General features: G+C 37.3%; 1 protein-coding gene across 1 annotated transcript; it reads left to right on the forward strand.

Moving 5' to 3' along the window:
- Positions 1-11,360: 11,360 nt before the first annotated feature.
- On the forward strand, positions 11,361-23,223 carry LOC101522308 (protein LEG1 homolog). The gene is made up of 6 exons (XM_058677179.1): positions 11,361-11,683; positions 12,601-12,678; positions 15,564-15,748; positions 16,177-16,298; positions 20,056-20,294; positions 22,917-23,223. Exons 1-6 carry the CDS (start codon positions 11,368-11,370, stop codon positions 23,024-23,026), a joined length of 1,050 nt encoding a protein of 349 aa, XP_058533162.1. The 5' UTR covers positions 11,361-11,367; the 3' UTR covers positions 23,027-23,223.
- The last annotated feature ends 787 nt before the right edge of the window (positions 23,224-24,010 follow it).

Consider the following 24,010-nt stretch of genomic DNA (forward strand, 5'->3'; position numbering starts at 1 on the left):
GCTTCTCTTTCTGCACCTTCTGGAACACCCATAACTCTTATGTTAGACCTTTTAATCATATCTTTTAATTTTTGGATACTTTTTTAGCTTGACCTAACTCTGCTTCCAGCTTTTTGCTTGTTTCTTCATGGTGACAGGAAATATCTTCTAATTCTGAAATTCTTTCTTCTGCCTCATTCATTCTTTGTTGAGACTCTCCACTGTTTTTTTTAATTTGCCTTACTATGTTCTTCACTTCTGATATATCAGCCTTAATTTGATGTATTACTGCTATTTCTTCTTTGAACTCTTGTTTGTACTTCTCATTGTTGACCAGCAGCTTTGCGATGAGTTTTCTGAGTTCTTTTTCCCCCATTTTCTCAATGTCTTCCTCAGTTAACTCTGAGAATGGACGAAGCTTTTGCTCCTTTGTTGGAGAGACTTGAGTAACATTCATAGTGCTTTTGTCATGTCTTTTACCTTTTGTGGTTGCCAATCTGGTTGATGAAATCATCTCTATGGTGTATTACCTACAGGTGTATAAGTTGACTTTAATGTTCAATCAGTGCCCTGAGTTTGGGAAACACAGCTGTCCTGAATAATTGCTTAGTCCATGTCACTGATTTTGTAGGCAGCACTGAGTTTGTCGCCCCCTGCTGACCAATAAGTCTAAGTACCTCCTGTGGTTATTTTGGGTGGAGTTGAAGGCTTGCCTTTTCGGGGCTGTTTTTTCTGTGGAGCCTATGCAGTGCTCTAAGATGGAGGTATTTTTGTCCCCAGGTCAGTCCTTGGGCGATTCAGCTGACCTCCCTTCAGTGTAACAGTGTCTGGTCCTGTGACACTGTTATCTGAGAGCTGACGAATTAGCGCATGCGCAGTTTTCCACTCCTCCTCTATCGGTGTTCGGAGCACTTGCCTCAGTGTCCGAGATGGCGCCCATATGGGGCACCAGAAAGATCAGGGGGCTTGTGAAATCTCAAAGCTATTTCCCAACCTTCCTGTGAAGCTTCTCTTTTTGTTGCTTTATCCGTCAGAGCATTTTTCTTACTAATATGACTATCTAATTTGCACACTTAGACTATGAAAACAGAACTGAGTATTTGTAGAGGTTTCTACTGAATATTGAGTGTCATATGTAGGGGATATATTCCAATGGTTCTGCTACACAGCCTGGACTTTCCAAACTGAATTGATATGGAGATCACAATCTATAAATGCCTATAAAAAGAGAATATGTTAACAATTATTTGAAAATATAATCAATAAATATCCACGATGAGACAACACAGGTGTTGAAAGTATACCAGAGACTACTTTCTATGTTGATTTTTATCTATTCTTTATTAACTTTACTAATCTATGGAGCAATAGCCTTCTTTTTATAATTTATTTATTCTTTTAATAGATCTTACTTAGTTGATTAGGTTACAAAGGGTCAAGGGCTACAGGAAAGTGGGTAATACCATTGTTTCCATGCTAATATTTTTTTTCCTGTATCTGGGATTCGGGGAGAAACAAAGCGAAAAGCCCCACCCAGCCTCCCATCCATCTGAGATCCCCAATATAAGGCACGGTCCAAGGTTCCTGCTCAAGCAGTTTTGATAGTTCAACAGGTCTGGATTGCTGCCAATCTTGCCATTCCAATCGCAATGAAACCTATTCAGAATCCACTGGCTGACATAGTCTCTTCTTGGTTGAAGTTCTGAGATCAGCAGTTCAGTTGGAGGGATCTCCAAAGAAACTTTGAGGTGATCCCAAACCTGATTGTTGTGTGAATTTGCCAGTACAGGGTCTGGCACAGTCCGTCGCCCCAACCAGCTTATGCACAGGCTGATCATTGCACTTGTTGGGTCAGTTTTGCTTTCCAGCCCTGTCTTCCACTTGAACCAATGGGTGTTGTAATCCAACTCAATCCACTTCATACTTGGTCCTCATGCAAACCAGTAGGAGCTGCAGCCTAGTTGGGGTGACTCCCCATAACCCCCACCAGGCCTGCTCCCTACCCTGGTTCCATGCATGCCAGTATATACCGCAGGCTTGTTCAGTCTGTCCCACATCCCATTTAGTGCTCGTACTTGTCAATGAGCATTGCAGCCCAGTTCAAGCCAACCAACCTACTGTGCAACCCAGAAACACACTGGCAGGTGCCATTCTGTCTAGCCATGCATGCCCCTGTCCTGGTTTTCGCATTCTCCTGTGGGAGTGCTTACCCATGAGGGAGGTGCCCACTATTTCCCTACTAGGCCTCTCCAACTCCCAGATTATGCACTCTCCAGGTGGTTCTGGGACTTAACAGAATTTGCCCCCAGTGCCAGCCTCTGCCATCAGAATCTGCGGCAAAGTCCAACCAACCCTCACCCACTCTAGTTTTTGCTTGCACCAGTCGGAACAGTCAGCCCAATCTGGCCCTTCTCCAATCTAGCTCACATGAGGCCCACAGGTGTTGTAACCCTGCCTGGTCTGGTCTGCCCCCATCCCGACTCCTGCTCTCCGATGGGAGTGGTTGTTCAGCAGGGGAGCCCAGGTTCCCCTGCTGGCTTTGCCTCTTCCCCCTTGGCCCCCCGTTTTCACATGTGCTGTTTGGACGTTGCAACCACATCTGGTAAGGCTCACCTCACTTTGGCATCCTGTAATATGCACTGGTATGTGTTGTGACTGAAACTGGCCTGACTCACACTCTATGCTGATGCTCGGATTCACATTTACTGATTTTTCTTAAGCCAGTATTTTTGGTACCATATAACCACATAATTGTATTTAAAAACTTAACTAGACCAGTTATTTCCTGGTGGATCATAATTTCTGTGGATCGTATGGAAAATGATCATGCTTTTTACACTGACTTCTATTTTAAATGCTTATAATCTTTTGTCTCTTGTTGATATTACTTAAAGGGTTGAATCAATATATTCGATTCTGAGTGTCACAGCAATACATAATTATAATACAATTCTTATCGATTATTTTGTTGCTGTAATATGAAGAGATTCCATGCAATTCATTAACCCAATTTTGAGATTATTATTCTTGCTTGCCTTCCTTCCTGTCCCTTTCTTTCTTTATAACTTTTGAGTTCACATTCTAAATTTACATTACAGTTAAAACTTGAACTCTGCTAAAGAGTTCAATAAATAAACAGTAAAAAGACCATAGCTCATCAAGAATGTAATCAAGTGCCATACATAACAATCAAATGAAAAGATATCCACTTTATTTAAACACGATGTATTTTAAAAGAATTATAGATTGTTAAAACCAGAGACTTTTTGTTTTGAACAGAAACAAGTAATTTTTATTCTAAGAGACATTTCATTTGTTTGGGATATATAAAAAAATTGACAAAACTATGTTCTAAGCAATGATGTTATACAAATATTTTTCCCTATCTCTTTTTAAGTGTAAGCTACCATATGAAACACAGAACATGTGATGTTTGTTTTCTGTGTCCAGCTCTCTGAATTTCATTCTTTTTTGTAGTTCAATTTTATTCCTCTGTGATCTATCTATCTATAAGTATATTTAACATTTTCTTTGTCCATTCATCTGATTCTGAACAGTATGATGAAATTCATATTTTGGCAATTAGGAGTAGTCCTCTGAAAAGCATGGTGGTGCCAATATCTCTCAACATCTATTTGACACACTGTGTCCAGGACTTATGGCTCTATAGCTAATAGTGGGATTCCTGGATCATACGACAAGTCCATTTCTAATATTTAAAGATGTCTCCAAGCTATTTTCCACAGATTCTGGTGTAGTTTGCATTCCTACCCACAGCGTGTAAGAGCTCCCCCTTCTCCATGTCCTTGCCATTGTTTGTTACTCTCTGTCTTTTGCATAGCAGGCATTTTGACAGGATGAGACTTCATCCCAATTTTTTTTGTTTGTTTTGTTGTTTTGTTTTGTATGAGTGAAAGATACTTAAATTTTTTTTGATACTGTTTACATGTTGATTAGAGTTGGAAGGATAGAGGATTAGGAGAAAGTGGGTGAGACTGTTATTTCCACATTTTATTTTTCTTCTTCCTTTATCTGGGGAAAGGGGAGGTCAGGTGAGAAGCCACACCAGTTTCCAAACTGCCTCAGTAGCAGGGCATGGGGGAGACCCACCTGATATCATCCCAGGGTCCCTGATGTGGAACAATTCCTGAGGGTTCTGTGCAAGTGGTTTTTTGATCTCACAGATCCAAGAATGAGGATATCATTGGCTGACATAATCTGCCTTAGAGTCTTCATTTGCCCTGGAATTGGCTGTCAAGCTTCTTTAGCATAGTTAACCAATTTTCTGTCCTCATTCCTAAGCTATGGTTCCAGATGTCCTCTAAAGTCTCCAATGGACTACAAAATCCTCCATATCCATCTGGGTGTGCTGTCCACTGCACCTTCTTCAGCAATGTTCATCTTCAGAATGTTGTTTTGACTTGGCATTTCCCTTATGTCTGATGCTGTTAAGCATTTTTTTCATGTGTTTCTCTGGCCATTTAAGTTTTTTTTTTCTTTTGAAAAATAAATGCTGCTGTTCTTTGCCCATAATAATTTTTGCTGTTGGTATTTATGCTGGGTTTTTTCATTAGTATTATTATTGTTGATATGCAGTTTACCAATATTTTTTTTTGTTTTTATTGGATGACTTTTTATTAATTATTTCCTTTTCTGTGGAGAAGCTTCTGAGTTTGAAACAATCTATTTGTCCATATTTTCTTTTCAGACCACAAAGGAATGAAACTACAAATAAAGAAGAACAATGGAACACTTATAAATACATGGCAATTAGGCAACAGAGTACTTAAACCTCTTCCAACAAGAAAAAGCCCAGGAGCTGCTATAAAGAGAAAAAAATCTAACATTTTTGAAGCAGTTCCAAAGTACTGAGCAAGCTTGAACTCTGCCAAACTCTTTTTATTATCCCATCCACTTTAAAGTAGCTACTTTAAAATTGCTCAAACAGGAAAAATGTTGACCTAAGGTGTGTGCAGCTTTTCAATAGACTCATATATGTAATTGTGTACTGGAGACCTGTCTTTTACAGATTCTATTATAAATGTAACAAAACCAGTATCCTGATTAATTTTTAAACTACATTTGTTTTATATTTCAATAATGACTTTGTGGCAGGCAGTTTGATGTCGTAGCTTAGCTTGCTGTGTGTACTGACAGTAGCACTTTTGGCAATGGCTTGAGGCCTAGCTCCTTCACTTCCAATCCAGCTCTTTGGTAATATGACTGGGGAAGTGCCAGGATATGGCTCAAGTGTTTAGAACCCTGCACCTGCGTGGGACACCTGAAAGAAACTGATTCCTGGTTTCAGACCACCCTATTCCTGGCTTTGTAGACATTTAGAAGATTTAATATATTTCTTTCTCTTTTTGTTGTGTAACTTTGGCTTTCAAATGAAAATTTAAAAAAAATGGACTGATTTTAATTATCTTAATCAAAATGGGGGAACATAACCCAAATTACTTATCAAAATAATATAATGGAATTCTGAATCAGCACTGGACTCTGGATGACACTTATAAATACACCTCTACATTTGTACTGTGACTTTTTGAATACCGAAAAAAGCAATGGCAGGGGAAACTGGGGAGGGAAGAAAGTAAGAGGAATACATCTCTATACACAAAAAAATTCTCATGGAAAACAATATAGAAGTAATAAAAAAATAGAACCAAAGAGTAAAATGAACAAAATATGTATATGAATTCTTGCATAAATGAAGGTGTATAGAATGTAGAATGCATAGATATTTAGATTTCATAAACTGAGAAATAATTATGACTGATAATAACTAATGAAACATATTCTATAAAATGTAAAACATGGAGGAGACTGACATGGTAGTCTAGTGGCTAATGTCATCACTTTGTATGCTCCAGGATCCCATATGGGCACCAGTTCATATCCCGGCAGCCCCGCTTTCCATCCAGCTCCCTGCTTGCTGTCTGGGAAAGCAGTCAAGAACAGCCCAAAGTCTTTGGTGCCTGTACCCACATGGGAGACCTAGAGGAAGCTATAGTCTCCTGGCTTCAGATCGGCTCAGCACTAGCCATTGTGGCCACTTGGGGAGTGAATCAATGGACAGAAGATCTTCCTCTATGTCTCCCCTCCTCTATGTATATCTGCCGTTCAATAAAAATAAATCAATTCTCTAAAAATTGTAAAACATGGAAACTTATAAAATAAAAATTCTTTACTACGAAAGAGACAAATTTGAATATTAAGTTAAAGCTGATATTGTAACCTAATAAGAAATGAAGATTGGAAAAAGATTCAAAGCAAAAAAGATCAAAGAAATTTGCAGTAAATATGCATTTTTCAGTCATTGCTTGGCTTGTGTGGTTGTCCAATTTATTCTGTGTGCCTTCCTCTGCTGTGGCACCAGGTGTCTTCTGCAGGTTCCAGTGGTATGTCATATCCTCCATGTGCATCTGAGCATGCTGTAAACTGCTTTGACTTTTGCTCTGAGGAGGCCCAGGTCAGTTGGTGCTGAAACCTGGCCCGGCCATGTCTGTGTCCATTGCCAGCACTTGCTGGCAGGTTCCTGTTGCAGCCTACCCCAGCCCAGCTAACTCCCAGTCCTGGCCCTAATGTAAACTGGCTGGTGCTCTGTATTGACCTGGCCTGACCTGCAATGCATCCTGGTTCTCAGATCTGCCAGTGGGTGTTATGAACTGGTCCAGCTTGGTTCTCTCCAGACCCGACACAGGGCTATTCTGGGCTGCTCCTTGCCTTGATTTTTGTGCTCACCTGCAAGATACTGCTTCATGATAGAGGAGTTCCCCAGGCTTCTCTAACAGTTCTCCCCATAGTGACAGATCTTGGATACACTGGTGGGTCCTTGGCCCAAGCTGTCTTAGTCTATCTCCTGTTCTGGCAGGAACAGTGTCCCTTCCCAACTGCCCCACACCCATTCTGGCTCTTAGGTTTGGGTTTTGTAGCTAATATTGTTAATCATAAAATGAAAACATCTGTTGTCACCTTGCAAACACGTGTGATATTTACGTGACAGTTTTCCAGTGGTCTTTCTTGTCCATAATCTCGCATTTCTACAGCCAAGGTCAAAACTAGTGAACTTGAGCAGATGGCAGCTATAGATCTCAGTCTTTCATACAATGTTTGACAAAGGATTAGAAAAAGGTATTCATAGATTATTTAATTGTAACCACACAAAAGTTTAAAACATAAGCATATTTCAATCTTTTGTTTTCTGGTATGTTCATGGAAAAATGAAACTAAAAGAAGATGATATTAAGAAAATACTAACATTTATATATGATCTTCATAACAGATATCTGTGTGTAATTTTGAAGCCCCTCAGTTTAGTAATTACTCTCACCAAAGGTGAGCTAAATTTTTTAGTAATTCATATGTGAAGATAATTACTGCAGCTTAAAAATTGTTTAAGCTATAAAATTCAGGTAGAGCATTGATTATGAAGAGAAAAGTATTAGGAGTAATCAACTTCCATTTGATTATTTGGAAATATTTGCAAATGTTTGTCAAAGGAGCACTGAGAACATTTGAAATCACCAAGATATCTACCGCCTACACAGTGTGTAAAGAAAACATATTATATATGCATGATGAGATAATAGTAAGCCATAGAAACAAACGAAATTTTTATATTTGCTTTTTTAAAGATTTATTTATTATTATTGGAAAGGCAGATGCACAGAGAGGAGACACAAAAAGATCTTCCATCTGCTGGTTCTCTCCTCACATGGCTGCAATGCCTGAAGCTGAACTGATCTGAAGCCAAGAGCCAGGAGTTGTGCTTGATCACCCATGTGGTTGCAGGGTCCTAATGCTCTGGGCCATTGTCCCCTGCATTCTCAGGACATAAACCTGCAGCTTGATGGGAAGTGGAGCAACAAGAACAGGAACCTGAGCCCACATGGGATCCTAGCACATGCCAAGCAAGGATTTATCCACTGAGCCATCAGGCTGAGACTGAAATTTCAATATTTACAACTGAACGGATGAAACTAGAGATAATTTTACCATTTAAGGAAGTCACAATAAAAGAGACAAATATCAGGTTTTTACCTTACTTGTGGTCATTAATTTAAAGAGTACAAAAATTATGTGCATGCGATATAATCAGGTGTTTAAACATAAATAGTTTTAGATCAAATCATGCCATGTGAAAATAATGTGCTTGTAAGGAGCGATTTGAACATCATCATGGAGACTCCCACCCTGGACCTGGAACCATTTTCTCTTCTTCACAGTTCATGAAGTGTGAGCTGGTCCACCTGTTCATCAATCAGATAATCCGGCATCACCTGAGAATCTCGATCCCCGTCCCCTGGTGCCTGCCTTCAATCCCTCCCAATCCCACTGTCCTGCACCTTGCGAGCTCAACCTGTCTATATCTGGCCTTTCCCTCACCGCCCTTCCACCACCTCAGGCATGTTCCTGCCCCGCTGGAGGTGCCTCCATGTTCCCTTTTCCTCGCTGCTCTTCCCACCACCTCTGTCATGTTCCTACACTGCTGGAATAAACCTCATGAAGTGCCTCATTGTGTCTGGTATTTTCGGCTCTGGTAAAAGAAACCAGGCTGTGGGAATTAGCTGCACATAATAACATAAAAACCAGAACTCTTCCTGTTTGAAATAACTAACAATATTTTTCTTTTCTCACAATGAAAATAGGAGTAGAGAGTAACGATAATACTCAAGTGAAAGACTTAGAAGTAAGAGTACATTTCAAGAAAGTATGAAGTCATTGTGAATGCTTGATTGAGCTGTAGGGCATGTTAACAAGAAGAATAAAATTAACTCAGTGAGAGGGTTATTGGCGATGGTACTTGGTACTCTCAAGTTAACAGCTCTGCTGTCTATATCCCCACGGGAATGAACGTAGGAGACTCGGGTGAAAAAAAGAGAAAGAAAAAAATTGATTCAAACATGAGTATGTTTAATAAGGAAAAAAGGCAAACCATAGTATAGAGCCATTGTTAACAACATGAGAAAGATACTCTGCCCAAGCTGTGGTTTCAGGTGGAAGAATGTTTAGTTTCTCAGAAATTAAGCCACTACTCAACATTTTGTATATTGCACTAAGTCTGTAGTTTCCTATGGACGTCTAATCTGCAGTTAGTATAGTATATTGCTGCCAAGTTCTAGCTTGGGTCTGAATGGATGCAATTATACTCAATGCACAGTAAGGAGATAAGGATGCATATTTTAAGTTCTAGAGCCATTAGTAAGCTATACTTCATAGGATCTATGGTAGCCTCAGTTTTTTTTTTTTTTATCACTACCATACAAACGATATTTGTAGGAGGTGGAATAGGCACAGCAGTCTCAGATTATTTAGTTATAATCACATACTTCTTTAAAATTAAGAGACATTTCAGCTTTGGGTCTTATAATATGTTCCTAGAAAAATGGACTTCAAATAGATTTCTTTTTTTTAAAAGATTTATTTATTTTGATTACAAAGTCAGATATACAGAGAGGAGAGACAGAGAGGAAGATCTTCCATCCAATGATTCACTCCCCAAGTGACTGCAACAGCCGGTGCTGCGCCGATCCAAAGCCGGGAACCTCTTCCGGGTTTCCCACGTGGGTGCAGGGTCCCAAAGCTTTGGGCTGTCCTCAACTGCTTTCCCAGGCCACAAGCAGGGAGCTGGATGGGAAGTGGAGCTGCTGGGAATAGAACCGGCGCCCATATGGGATCCCGGGGCGTCCAAGGCGAGGACTTTAGCCACTAGGCCATGCCACTGGGCCCCAAACAGATTTCTATCAAGAAAAAAATTAAGCCCCTTGATGTGGCAAAGTGTACCTACAGCTGAATTGAATTTTTTTGATGATTTCATATTCTAAAAAGTGAACGTTTTTTCTTTTAAAATCATTTCTGAAGAGATAAACATGCTTCCTCTGTTTTGAAAATGATAAAGTTTTAGCAACAAGCTGCAACAGAAATATTTTTGCTTTATATGCTAGTGAAAAGTAAAATGAGTGTCATGATGACATTGCTTTTAATGATGGCATTCAATAAAGCTGGATCCTTTCCTGTGCCAAAATTATGCATCGGGGTTTCTACCTGGTTGCTCCAAGGTTTATGTATACATCTGCTGACAGGTTAGGAAGGTGCAAGTGTCCTTAGGCTAGGGGTTTGTAGACTTTAAAATCTACTTCTAGTGGAATGCTCATTCAGCAGCTGAGCAACCACCAGTATCCAATTGGTCTCTTGGGAACTGTTCCACGTTGGTACAATTTCAGAATGAAGGTTGAAATAATATTTAGTGCAGAGGGCAGGCTACCAGGGAAGAACTGTGCAGGGGAGGCAGGCTCCTCTTCTCTTTTCCCTGAGACTGGTGCTAGCCAAAGCTGACATGGTTGCCACCTTGCTGGGACAGTTCACGAAAATGGTTTATTTTAATGACCATATTTTTCTGTCTTGAAATGCTGTCCCACCTTCCATGTTCTTTATGTTTTGACCCTTAGACATTTTCATGGTGGCTGCTCTTCTCAAAGAAAGATAATACACTATGAAATACACAGCATACAAAGAACTAAAACAGCAGTCATCACACTATATGCCATAGAATTACTATAGAATTATATAAAATAATAATTGTTTTAGGGTCCAGAAGCAATCACTGTAAAGAAATAACCAGCACACAGTGAATACATAAATATAATTACATATGAATACATATATTTTAATTATATATATTTAATTTTAAGATTGAATATAACTCCATCCCATTTAAAACATATACATATTTCTAAAATATTCTTGAATATTAGTACAAAGTTTCTACCATTTACAATGTTAAAATGTTTCATGTCTAGCATGCCATCAAAATTTCTTACTTGACTAAGAGAATGTCTCCAAGTCGTTACAGCTATATAACTAAGGACATGCACAACAGGCTCAAATGAATTTTGCTTCATCTTTTAATCTGTTCCATGGCAAAAACAATTGTTTTTCCTTCTATTTTCTATTTTTTCTTTTTAATATTTTTATGTATGTCAATAGAAAGTAACTTTTAGTATATATGAACATATAACAAATTCTTTAGAAGTCCTGATAACACTTATATAATTGGAACTATAGGAAAAAATGTGCCATTTGAGTATGTATAATAAGTTACATACAAAACATTTATTTACTTGAAGCAGTGTAAAAGGAACTTTGTCAATTTAATGACTATGTTTATATTGGCACTTGTCCTTTAATTTTCTCCTTATTGTCGCTTCTCGGCCTTTTGGCTAAGATCAAGTGTAATTTTTTCCTTATCTAAGTAGGTTGTGATTGGTTGCGTTGTATCTGCTGATAGATCTGTAACTCCCTAACAGGAGAGATTATTGGGCTTCTGTCTACTATATATTGCTTCTGCTTGAGATGTGTACTAGGCACATGGACAGTGAGAGAATGGGGTCAGTTATGATGATTCCCACTTTCCTCTTCCTGAGTCTCCTTGCTGGAAGCTTGGCTCAAAATCCAGAGTTAAGTTCAGATGAAAATTATAATTACCCTGATTTATGGGATGAAGTTAGTGGGGACATATCAGAATTCCCAGTACAAAACAACAAAATAATCATTGATATTTGGAAATATGTTGACCGATTGAGAATGTATAAGATTCTTTTCAACAAATCAGACGAATACTTTTTTCAGTTAGGACAAAACAATACAGGGAATGCTTTGTGGGCACTCAACATGTTTTTCGGAAGACTGTATAAGACGGGTATGTATGTTTTCATTATTTGCAAGGAACACTACTTTTTCTTCATTGCTGAGAGCATGGAATATGTCTAAGTGATGTGTTAGATGTTTTTACTGATGTGTTTAGATTCTAGTTTAATGAAGAAAGAAACAAGTATAGGACATAGTGGCTCAGAACATTAAATATTTGCTTGCATGTTTTGTGCTTTCATTGTTAATGTTTTACATGATGCAGTTTGTAGATCATTTTTTTCCTGCATTTTACAATATTTTAGTACATCAGCAATAGTCACAAGACCAGCATCTTGCTACTTAAGTGTGTAATTGCATCATTGTTGATATTGGCAATGGTGGGAAGTCTTGTATCATATTGTTGAAGCATATTTTGCATTTGCATTGGTAGTCCTCCTTTTATTCAGGAATAGAGAAGCATACTGTAACACATCTTTACTCTCCAATATACTAGTCTTCATTATACAGTTAATCTGTGAGAATAGGTGAATATTCATGTTTACATGTCTACTTATTGTTTGTTTTACGTGAATGTTGCATGAATGTTGTTTTACAGGAATGTTATAGCAGAGAGAACATATGGCATTTTCCTTATGGGATTGGCTCATTTCAGTGGGCATAATGGACTCATTTTGGGGAGAAGAATGAAGTGAGTCACAGGGGTTGGTTTCCTGTGTTGGGAGATGTTCTGCTGATCCTTCTCATTCAACATGGGATCTTTGCAGACTGGTGTTTCTCAGAAGTCTGAAACTCTCCAAGAGTATGGAAGCAAGTGCCAGTGTACCAATGAGTCAAATTAGAAGCAAGGATTGTAATTCTGTGTTTGTTGAAGTGAAATGTGTATCTTTGCCTCTAGTTCTCAACATTTCTATTATAAGTTTGCCTTTTTTATTGTGGTAATTTTTGGCCACTCTGTTTATTCTGCAGATCGACTTTCAGAACCTTCTGATAGTTCAGTCTGTGCTTATGGGAGTGGCTGCATATCGAGCAACAGTGGCTGGGGAGGTAAGTTCTGATTTGCTTCATGTTCCTTTACTGATCTGCGAACATGTGACATCCTCTGCTTTGATATGGGGTGGGTCAAGTTTTGGTAAATTCTGAAATATCTTTGGAGAGATGTACAAATGTCTGTATACTTTCCTAAGAACTAATGGATTTAAGACACAAACTGGTAAGGTAAACTCACATGGTGGTTCTTTAAATAATAATCTATACCATGTTATTATCTTGAGTTATATTTCAAGGATGGTTGTACCATAAATTCCCTACTTTATTCAGGGTTTCCGTTGTTGATTCCACACATACTTGGTGATTTGTGTACCAGTGATTATTTATTCCATATTGATTTCATTTCAAAATATGATTTAAGCTCTTTAATACATGGTTTATATTTGTTCTTATCCATAATTGTTAATGCTGCCACAATGCAAATAATGTAACAGAAGTTAATGGAGCTTGATAAATTACTTCACTCCAAAAAGCAACTAGCACATTCCAAACTCTATTATTTGGGATGTAAAATAATTTTTCTTTCTTAATTTTTAAAATTTATTTCAACTTGAAAACCAGAAAAGTGCAGAAAAAAGAGAAAAGTCACAGTCCATTGGTTCATTCACCAAATGCCTGAAACCCTCAAGTCAAGGCCTCAGTGAAAGCAAGAACTAGGAACTCAGTCCACATGGAGCCTGAAACCAAATGCTTAGGCAATCACCTGCTGCTTTTATAGGCTTTGCATTAGTAGAAAACTACACCAAAGTGAGACCATAAACTGATCAATCTCAAGTGGGATGAAAGCCTTCTAAGCAATATTTCATATTTGCTTAAAAATTTATTTCTCCAGTTATTTACCCAAAAAACAAAGAGAAAAAAAGAAAGAGAGAGAGAGAGAGAATGAGGAAGTCTTCAATCTGCTGATTAATTCCTCAGATTGCCGCAGTAGCAAGCCTTGGAACCAGCGGAAGCCATCAGCTAGCAGGATCCTCCCCGTCCTCCCATGAGTTGCAGGGCTCAAGTGCTTGAAACATCTTCTGCTGTGATGCCAAGGTGACAGCAGGGAGCAGGACCAGAAGTAGAGTGTCTAGGACTATGTCATAATACTGTGCCCCTAACTAACATCTTAACTACTGCACCAAACGCACTGCCCCTACTACCAACCAATTAACCAATTTTAGCTTTCCTTCCTAACTTGTAGTCTAAAACCCACCCCTCCAAACACACACACACACACACACACACACACACACTGCACAATTTACTTTATTTCTTTGATGTAGGCTACCCTAATGCAGTTCGTATTCCCCCAGATTTATTCATTAATGTAAACATATTAGATAGAAAATATTTAGAAATAAATGCACTTTAAAAAAATGTTGTTCTTTTAACGAGCTATACTTTTTTAGGGATAATATATTCTTGGGATAGTTTTTTAGATTTTAGGACTTGAAGAGGAACAGAGATGACAGATTAAAGCATAAAAAGTCGGGCCCAGCGGCATGGCCTAGCGGCTAAAGTCCTCGCCTTGAACGCCCCGGGATCCCATATGGGCGCCAGTTCTAATCCCGGCAGCTCCACTTCCCATCCAGCTCCCTGCTTGTGGCCTGGGAAAGCAGTTGAGGACGGCCCAAAGCTTTGGGACCCTGCACCCGCGTGGGAGACCCGGAAGAGGTTCCCGGCTCATGGCTTCGGATCTGCGCGCATCGGCCTGTTGCAGCTCACTTGGGGAGTGAATCATCGGACGGAAGATCTTCCTCTCTGTCTCTCCTCCTCTCTGTATATCTGACTTTGTAATAAAAAATAAAATCTTTAGAAAAAAAGCATAAAAAGTCATTAATTATAGAAAGGACTGTATAGAAGAGCTCTGGAATAGGCTTGTAGGCTACTCCATGAGGAAGCAAGGAGAATGAAAGTGACTTTTCATCTCTGTGTGTATTGTGCAACAGCCTGTTTGTTTTGGTTTTGGATTTGAATCCTTTCCAGAATTTCCAGAGGGCAAAGACCATTTACGTTCTACTGTCCTGTGTCAGTAATTGGGAGTGTCTTGTGCATGGCTTTCAAAAACAATAAATATTCCACTCTGCTTAAATTATTTGCATGTGTGGAAATTTTTAATCTGCTTAGAAATTTAGTCCTCAGTAATCTAACGTATTCTGTTTGTTTCAATGACCTACTAGTTTGTAACAGACCAATCAAAATGAACTCTATTGCCATTATTCATTCATTTCAAGTGTATAGGTTAAAAGTAAAAACAAATGGAATGAGAAGGTCAGGTAGTATACCAGATATGAAAGAGAAAATATCTTTTGCCATCTAGAAGATGCAAAAAATATGTGTTGAAGCAACTGCGTTGAATGTGCATTTACTTGAGTTCAAGAAGATGATAAAAAAAAGTCAACCAACAGTTAAAGAAATGCAATGCAGGTTTTTTGGGAAAAGGAGTGAGAAACTTGAAAATCTGGAAGATGTGAATTGATTGGCCTCAACAGTTCAGTCTCAGCTTCTTCCTGAGTTGATGCCACACCCCACAATTAGTATACTGAGCACTCTCTACATAAACACAAAGTGATAAACTGGTTCCCCAGACAAACCTTGTGGTCTACTCTCTGCTTGAAAAGTAAGTCAATATAGAACAGTGATCATTGGAAGCTGAGGCACAAGATGTTCTTTTATGTGCAACTATCTCTATCTGGGCTGTGTTGCTGTTGTGGACATTTTTCCAAATGTGATTAACTCTATCCTTTTCAACCTCAGACATTTCCAAGAGCCAATGGATTTGACAATAACATTTGAAGAGAAACTCATTATCATATACACAGAGTCTTGGGATTTTTACCTACTCTGCTGTTGACCAGATATTTGGTGATTTCAGACAACTTTATTGTGTTGCATTACAGGTGTTAACTTCTACGTGCTTAGTATAAATTTCCTTGCGGCCGTTGAATCTGGGTTTTTGGGAGATATACCCTATGAGATAGAGTTTGTACGTGGAAAAGAACGCAGATCTGATTACTGTTACTCACTTCGTGAATGTCGTGCAGCCCACCCAATGGCTATGAATTTGGGCAAAAGATATTACCAGGTAAAGAATACTGTGATTTTTCCCCCTGAATGTTATCAATAAAGATCTTTCATGGATGTGTATTACTTAAAAATTAGCAAGACATTGTATTTAAGTTCATATAAACTCTATAGGTGGAGTAATGGTCCTTCCATTGCAATTATTCTTGAACTGCCACATGCAAGACAGTATCAAATTCATATATTTTTTCATGAATTTTAATTTTTTTCACTACCAATGATATGATTACCATAGCATGCTTTACTGTGGTAGGTATTAAGTTTATGTTCATCTGTTTGTAAAGAAAATGCAAAAAGTAAAATCTCGTATTTTAATGTAGCAGTTGATATTGATAATAAATCTTAAAGAGAAGCCTATTTTGGAAATGAAAGATGCTGATTTGGCTTATTTTATTTTTAATTTGGATTCTTCATGTTGTGTATTTGTAGTATTTGCAATCCAAGACAGCACCACCCACTGCTGAAGATACACTTGATACCACAGCAATCGATTACATGTGGGACGTCCATCAAGCTGGTGTTGATATAGCAACAGCGAAATTCAAAAGCATGTAAGATGGTTGCTCTCTATGACAGAATTAACTGCCATTTTTCTTCCTGTAGGACAATCACAATCCACACACACACACACGCACACACACATGCTTCCTGCAGTCATTTTTTAATTTTTATTAAAATGTCTCAGCAAATGTATGCATGAACTTTTATTTGCAGTCCATGTAAGAATCATTTGGTTCAGGAGTGAAGAACTTGGTGAAAACATGGCTGTGTGTGCATCTCTTCCAGGAGGACTTTTATGGCATTTGCTTGCACTTAGTTCAAAGTAAATATGTTCTTTGTGTTGAACCTATTTTTAATGAGTGCAGAGAGAATGAACTTCTGTTCTAGGATTCCAGATGGCATACAGACATTTCTCAGAACCTGTTGGAAATTGTTGCCAAGAACCTCTGTGCATATCCAAATCAATTGAAATCTCATGAGTAAAATGCTACAGAATTTGCGTATTACCGAAACACAACCTCTTGTTTAGGCCATCTCTATTTTACAGTGTAAAATATAGTGTAAATAAAGTGTAATAAAGTGTAAATAATGCATGAACGTCTTCTGAACTGCTCTGTTTAAAAACTAATGACAAGCAAAGGAAGTCTGTACTTGTGTTACTAGTAGAGAGTTGCTTTGCTTTCTGAATACTTTCTATCTGAACCTAGTTGAGTCCCTACACCCAGAATTTTCAGATATGAAGAGCTGACTGCACAACGTAGTTATGTGACTAGTTTGGTAAAATTCTGAACCATATTTGCACCAATATATTTACCACAGAAAGCCAAAATGGATTGAAAATTGTATTAAATATCAGATCAATCCCTTGATGATGTTTAATGTAAAAAAACATCAAAAAAGAAAAATATTTAATTTTACTTGTTACCTACTGTTTTAAATAACAGAGTAACAGAAAGAGACAGGTGTGGAAGGAGAGACAGGAGAGAAAGAGAGAGAATAGGAAACAGTGAGATAGAGAGATGAACTGGTTCACTCTCCTAATACCCACCACATGCAGGGTTGGGCACATTAAAGACAGGAGATAGGCGCTCCATCCTAGACTCCCATGGGTTGCAGAGACTCATGTACTTGAGCCATCTTCTCAGGCATCAGCAGGAAGCTGGATCAAAAGTAAGAACCAATACTCTGATATGTGCGGTGGGTATCCTAAGAGGCAGCTTAACCCACTGCAGCACAATATCAGCCCTAATTTTAAAAAGATTTGACGTTGATCAAATTTTCAGTTTTTTCCTTTGTTATTTAATCAGTTGCAAAATGATGGATATTATCAACTTTGGGTGATTTTCTATGATTATGTTGGAACTCAATTTCCCTAAAATGTTTAGAAAGTCAACTGATTCTTTTCTTAATTTTCCTCTTACAGTTAAAAATAAATAATTTGATTTTCAATTACAGAAAGATCCTCACATCTCTGAAATAAACATAATTGGCCATCATGTATTATTTTGTTCATTATTGCCTTTAAGAAGCTAAGAGAATTTATAGTTTGCATCTATATAGTTGAGCATGATTGGAACTTAATGTTTTCTTGGACTGTTCCTTTAGGCAACAAATTTAAAAGTGTCCCTCTTGAAGGTTTTGCATACAAGTGATGTACTTCCTTTGTTATGTGTTTTTTCTATTTCACTAATGCAAGTAAAGTTTTTTCACAAACTTTTTTTACAGAGTAAAAATGAAAAGATTTTATTTTTTATTGTTAACATTGTATTTCATTAATTTCAACATCTATTTTCATAAACTTTCAGAGAAATATTTTCTTTTATAGTTATACATATTAAGAAATGAAAATTTATATAATTTATTCACCGTTAAATAAATTTGCTTCAGATGCCACTTTATGTCTAAATTTTGTTAATTTTAATGTATTACATATATCAGCAGAAATAATTTTCAAAATTAAGTTTTTGTGGTAGATATTTCTTTGCCTCCTTTTTACTCTATTTCTTAATTTGTGGGTATGTGGTGTTTTCTGGTATTTTTTTTCCTATGAATTTATTTTGATGGCAAAAATAAATCAGTATGATTTCATGCAATGGAATGTGTTGAGATTATTTTTATGAAAAGAGTTTTAGGAAGTATCTCAAGTGCACTTTAATGAATTATGTATCAGAAAAATTACTTCTAGAACTACTACTCTGAAGGAGATATGCATGTTTTAAATCTTTCTTTGCCAAAATATGTACTATTGGCATAATATATAATCATAAATACCATGAATAGTTTTTATAAGCAAATATTTTTGTAGATATACCTAAGCATTTAGTTTTTAATCCCCTTCTGTTCATCCCAATTCTGCAAATTACCATCTGGCATACTTTGCCTATGTCTAGAAGAAATCCTTTTTTTAAAATAATAATTATTATTTTAGCTATTCATTTTTTTATTATAAAGTCAGATTTACAGAGAAAAGGAGACACAAAGAGAAAAATCTTCCATCAACTGGTTCACTCCCCAAGATGCCACACTGGGTGGAGCTGAGTCGATCTTATCTGAAGCCAAGAGCCAGGGCCTTCTTCTGGGTCTTTCACATGGGTCAGGTTCCCAAGGCACTGGGCTGTTCTGTATAGCTTTCCCAGGCCACAAGCAGGGAGCTGTGTAGAAAGTGGAACAGGTGCCTTTATGGGATCCTGTAGCATGCTGAGCCCCCCAAAAAATCCTTTTATAATTTATTTTCTTCTGGACTTGTAGTGGCAAGTTGCCCCAACATTCATTTGTCTGAAATCTGTTCATTTGGTCTTTATATTTGCAGAATATTCTTATGGAATCTACTTGGGTATTTCATGAACCTGTAGACTCATTTATATTTGCAAATACAATATTTTCAAAATTTAATCTTGTCTAAATTCTTTTCTCAGCATCAATTTTTAAAGATTTTATTTACTTTCATTGAAAATAGATTTACAGAGAGAATTAGAGACAGAAAGACAGCTTAACGTTCATGGGTTCAATCTGCAAGTGGCCACAATGCTTGAACTGAGTCAGTCCGATGCCAGGAGCCAGGAGCTTCTTCAGGGTCTCCTATTTGGATGCTGATTTCAAGGTTTTGGGCCATCTTTTACTGCTTTCCCAGGACAGAAGCAGGAACTCAGCAGTAATTTCAGTGTCTAAAAGACATATTAACTTTAATTTTAAATTGTTCCTTGTGTTTGATATTGTGGTAGAATGAGTAAAACCCTAAAATTTTAATTTGGATGAAAAACAAAGAAGCTGAACCTTTTTGTTGCTTTGGTCTTAGAATTTGACAATAATACAATCCAGGAGGAGACTTTGATTACCATTCCAAATACTGATTCTATGTTTTTTTTTTCATATAAATTTAGATAATTCTACACATATTGATGAGATAGACATTAGCAGATTTATGTGACTTTTGTCTTGTTCTCATAAATTACTGTTACATGATGCTATATGCAAAAATTGTTTAATATTAACAAAGTTTCCTTTGTATGAAATTGAAAGTGAAATTGTTAGGAAAATGAGCAGGCTAGAAAAAGGAGAAAAATATGGAACAAATACAGAGAATACATCTTATGAAAATGATGAAGGGATTGGTATTTCTATAGGTTTTAAATTGGAGAAGAGGTATTATGGAAGTTTAATTCTATTAGAGTAAATAAGTATGTCCTAATGAGTATTCACAGAATTACAGAATTACCTATGTAAAAAGCATGAAAACACATATTTATGTTTTAACTTACATAGAAAATGCACTATTTTGTAATCTTGTTGTTAATTATGCTCCTGTAGATCAGAATATTCTTCAGCAGCTGAAAGGGATTTCACCATGGACTTTCTACTTGCCATTGAATTTTGTGAGGCTGCTCAATATCGCCCCTACTTTGAAAGTGCAGCAGAATTACTAGAGGGATTCCCACATAGGCCACTCACAGACGAGGATGCACAAGACCTCCCGGATGACTTCAGCACACGGCAAAAAGCAATGCTGGTTGCAGTAAAACTCATCAGAACAATAAATGACTTTTCAGGTACAATTACAATTTGCTAAATGAATGCAACACAGATAGTCTAGTCGCATAAGTTTGAATATATTTAATAATTCATTCAACAAGTATTTTCATCTGCTATATTTTATGAAGTGGCAAGAAATTAAGATAAAGCAGTTTAACTTTCTTAAAACCTGTAGCAAAATACATAAAATCCAAGTATAATTTATCACAATACATATTCATTCACAATACACTAAAATAATTTTAATTATTGTGTATATGAAAAGGGGGTTGGTGTTCCTCAACCATCCTCAGTTCTTATTTTTATACCTTATTTTGATATTTGAGAAACAAAGAAGCAGCAAGAGACAAAGAAGTAGTGGGAGAGGGAAAGGAAAAAAAAGAAATAAGAGGTAAGGATGGAGAGAGAGTGAAAGAGACAGAAAGAAGAGAAAGCATATACAATCCCTTTTTCTGGGTTGCTCTTCAAAGCCTTCACAATGGCTTGGAATGGATTTGGAAGAGAACTAGGATTGGGAACACGATTTAGGTGGCTCACTATGTTGCAGGAACCCAGTGATTTCCACCATTACAGCTTCGCCCCAAGGTCTCTATAGACAAGGAGCAGGAGGCAGTAGTCAGTACTAGAAATTGATCCAAGATAGTCCATCTACTGTGGCACGTGGGGATCTCAACTGCTAAGCTCAACTTCCATTCCCTGGCCTTTATTTCTTCATGACTGTGTGTGCCCTCAGTTTCCTGCTCTTTTCATTCTTTCCCAATGAAACATCCAAGCGTATTAATTGAATTAGCACCAGGATATCATTTCCAGCCAAGATTATCTGGTGAATACAAATATGGTAAAATATTCACAAGTATTTCTCAAGCTGACATGTTCATTCATAAGCTGCTTTTGTAATATGCTGCTCTATCCTTCTGCCACTTTGTATGAGTTGATTCTGTTTTCCTCCTCTTCAATGATTGGATTTTCCAAGGACTAATTTTGTCATTTCTCACTTCATTTTCATCATTACCCCTTTCTGTTCTCTATTCTGATTTTGTGTCAATACCATCAATAATTCAGCCACGTCTAAACATAAAAGAACTTCTAAAGTTAATATCATTAAAATCTCTCTTTTAAAATATTTTTTATTGTCATTCTGAATTTCCCATTATTGCTCCGTCCCATTAACCTATGAGATTTAGGTCCTGTATTTCTGGTGCATACCGTTCTCTTGCCTCTTAACTTATCACTATATGTGTTAAGTAGCTGTTGTTGCCTGTCACAGCTGAGATCCATCTCTGCTCCGTTTTTTTTTTTTTTTGAATGGCTATGTGCTGCTCTTAAATTTTGATGATGTCTTATTTTTCAGCTGTGATACTGACCATTCAATTGTCTCAACTACATTGGTGTGATTGGTTGTCTTCTTATCACTCCTCATACTGATGAAGATTCAATATCTGCTGTAATCCTTTCCTTACAACCAAATCATTTACTTCCTTGCATTCTGCTATGGAGTGAAGAATATCTTATCACTTCTTGTTTATTGACTTGGCCAAACGCACACCTGTTCACCATAGGCCCAGTGCTCAAACACTGAACTACGACTGCAACGCAGGAGAACGTTTCACAGATTTAGTTCTTCATTTAGAACCTGAGTCAGAGGAGGAATGACATCCTCAAGGAAGAGGAGAAAGGCAATCTGCAGAGTTCCTGTGAGCCTCACAGTCCCTCAGAAGTTGATCTGAATAAAACAAACAAAAGCAAAACATAAGATCTTTTTAGCAGACAAATGAAGTGATTTTTCAATTAAACAGCTAAAATGATTAGGAATACTACAGAGTAAAGTGTAACTGTGGAATTTGGAGCTCTTGCTAAAAAATTACATATGCATTAGCATATCAGTAGCAGCATAATTTAAATAAGGGATGTGAGGGTTAATGTCTTCGTTTAGCAGCAACAGAAAATATATAACAATACTTCCATTTTTTTAAGCAATGAGTCCCTGAACTTTGATTAACTAACCAAAATTAAAATTTATTCAAATCTGAAGTTTTAGACATAAAGCTGTTTAACTTTAGTTTTGAGAAGTAATTTTACTGTGCTATATTTAATTCTTTGAAAATATTAAACTCTCCATGAGCTAATGAATAATATAATATATATAAACTGAAGTCTCAGCATTTTATGATTAGAACTCTGTATGTTTTCATGAAGTAACTCTAAGACTCTGGATATTACCTTATAAATTATTTTCAGTTTTAGAAAACCCAGGAATCCTTCATCAGTGGAAAACATTCTATCTAGTTTTTAAAAATGTGTAATACACAGAGATAGAAATAGCTTTGCCAGGGATTAATCCTTTTTTTTGAAATATTGTGATCACACTTCAATATGATCCTTTACTTATGTCATAGAATTTTGTGCTTAAAGCACTAGTCCATCATTTCTGAAAAGTTATGAATGTTGATTAAAATAGCAGGCTTTTATTAGTGCTCTTAGAATATGCATTTTGTTCCATAATTTGCTAAATCAATTGTTAATTGGAACTACAAATATAATCCATTTTTAGTAGATTTGGGCACTTTGTGTACTTTTCATTTTAAAATTGTGTTCGTATATTTCTAACTAACTGGAAACATCTGATTTTTTTTTTCCAGGTGGCCTGTTTTTAACCCTTTGGAAGAATCTCATGGCATTATCAGATGTGAACAAGGCCTTGGGGCGGTTCCTTATCAAACGGCTACTCTTAATACCCAGTTTTTGGTAGCCTAACTTAGGTGTTACAAATACGGTGATTTAGAAATTTATGTAGCAGAATTAAAAAATCAATACTGTAATTAAAATTTAGTGAAATCTTTGCTCCTTCTAGCCCTTTTGATGCTTTGAATGTCTGAAATTTTCATCCTAGAATCTCTCTACTGACTCAGTAATTTATGAACTACTCTACCACAAATTAAATAAAAACCTGCAATTGTCTTTTTTTCATTTTGCTACTAGTTTTTACTCAGTTGAGTAAAAATTATATGTTAATTAGGCAAGTTGGAAATTTCCTAAAAATTACAATCCTACAGATTGCCCAGAGTGGGGACTATGTTTATATTGGAGTAGGGGCAACTGTCACATGTTTGGTAGGTGAGAAATAAATCCTGGGAGTTTTCACAGATCATGCCACCATCTTCATGCACAGATGAGGGAACTGATATGTTGCGTAAGTGAGTGAAGCTGGAGAGCATGTCTGCATCAGGACAAGATCTCTGTCTATGTGAGAGACCCGGGCTGGACTGAGTAGCATTGTGGAAGCTGAGCAGGGAGGAAGTTGAGTAAGGTTAGGTCAAAATACCTGACTGTAAGTGTTAGGTTAAGGGGTGAGCACATTAGGCTGGGCCATAGTATCTACCTGAAATGAAAGAATGATATCCAAGGGAAGATTCTATGGTGGATTTGTGGGTTCACTCCTGCAGGGATACAGCACCCTCTGGTTTGGGTGAGACCTGGAGTGGGTGACAGGTTGAATAACTTTAGACTGAAGAACTTACCAGCAACTGCTGGTGATCATGAGAACCAGGGCTGGGCTAGGATATAGTACCCATCAAGATGTGTGTGCGTTGATTGGACTGGGCATGGTCCCAGTAACCACTGGTGCTTGTGAGAGCAGAGTGGGTCCAGGGCAGGCTGGGCAAGGCCAAGGCATGTGTCGGTTCACATACTACTTGGATTTGAGTTGAGCTAGGCTGAGCTAGGCTAGTCTATG

This window comes from Ochotona princeps, chromosome 1 (genome assembly GCF_030435755.1).
Source record: "Ochotona princeps isolate mOchPri1 chromosome 1, mOchPri1.hap1, whole genome shotgun sequence".
Classification (NCBI taxonomy): domain Eukaryota; kingdom Metazoa; phylum Chordata; class Mammalia; order Lagomorpha; family Ochotonidae; genus Ochotona; species Ochotona princeps.

Coding starts and splice junctions, on each gene's coding strand:
- LOC101522308 (XM_058677179.1), top strand. CDS start 11,368: ATGGGGTCAGTTATGATGATTCCCACTTTCCTCTTCCTGAGTCTCCTT. Junction 11,684..12,600: donor CGGAAGACTGTATAAGACGG/GTATGTATGTTT, acceptor TTTATTCTGCAG/ATCGACTTTCAGAACCTTCT. Junction 16,299..20,055: donor ACAGCGAAATTCAAAAGCAT/GTAAGATGGTTG, acceptor ATGCTCCTGTAG/ATCAGAATATTCTTCAGCAG.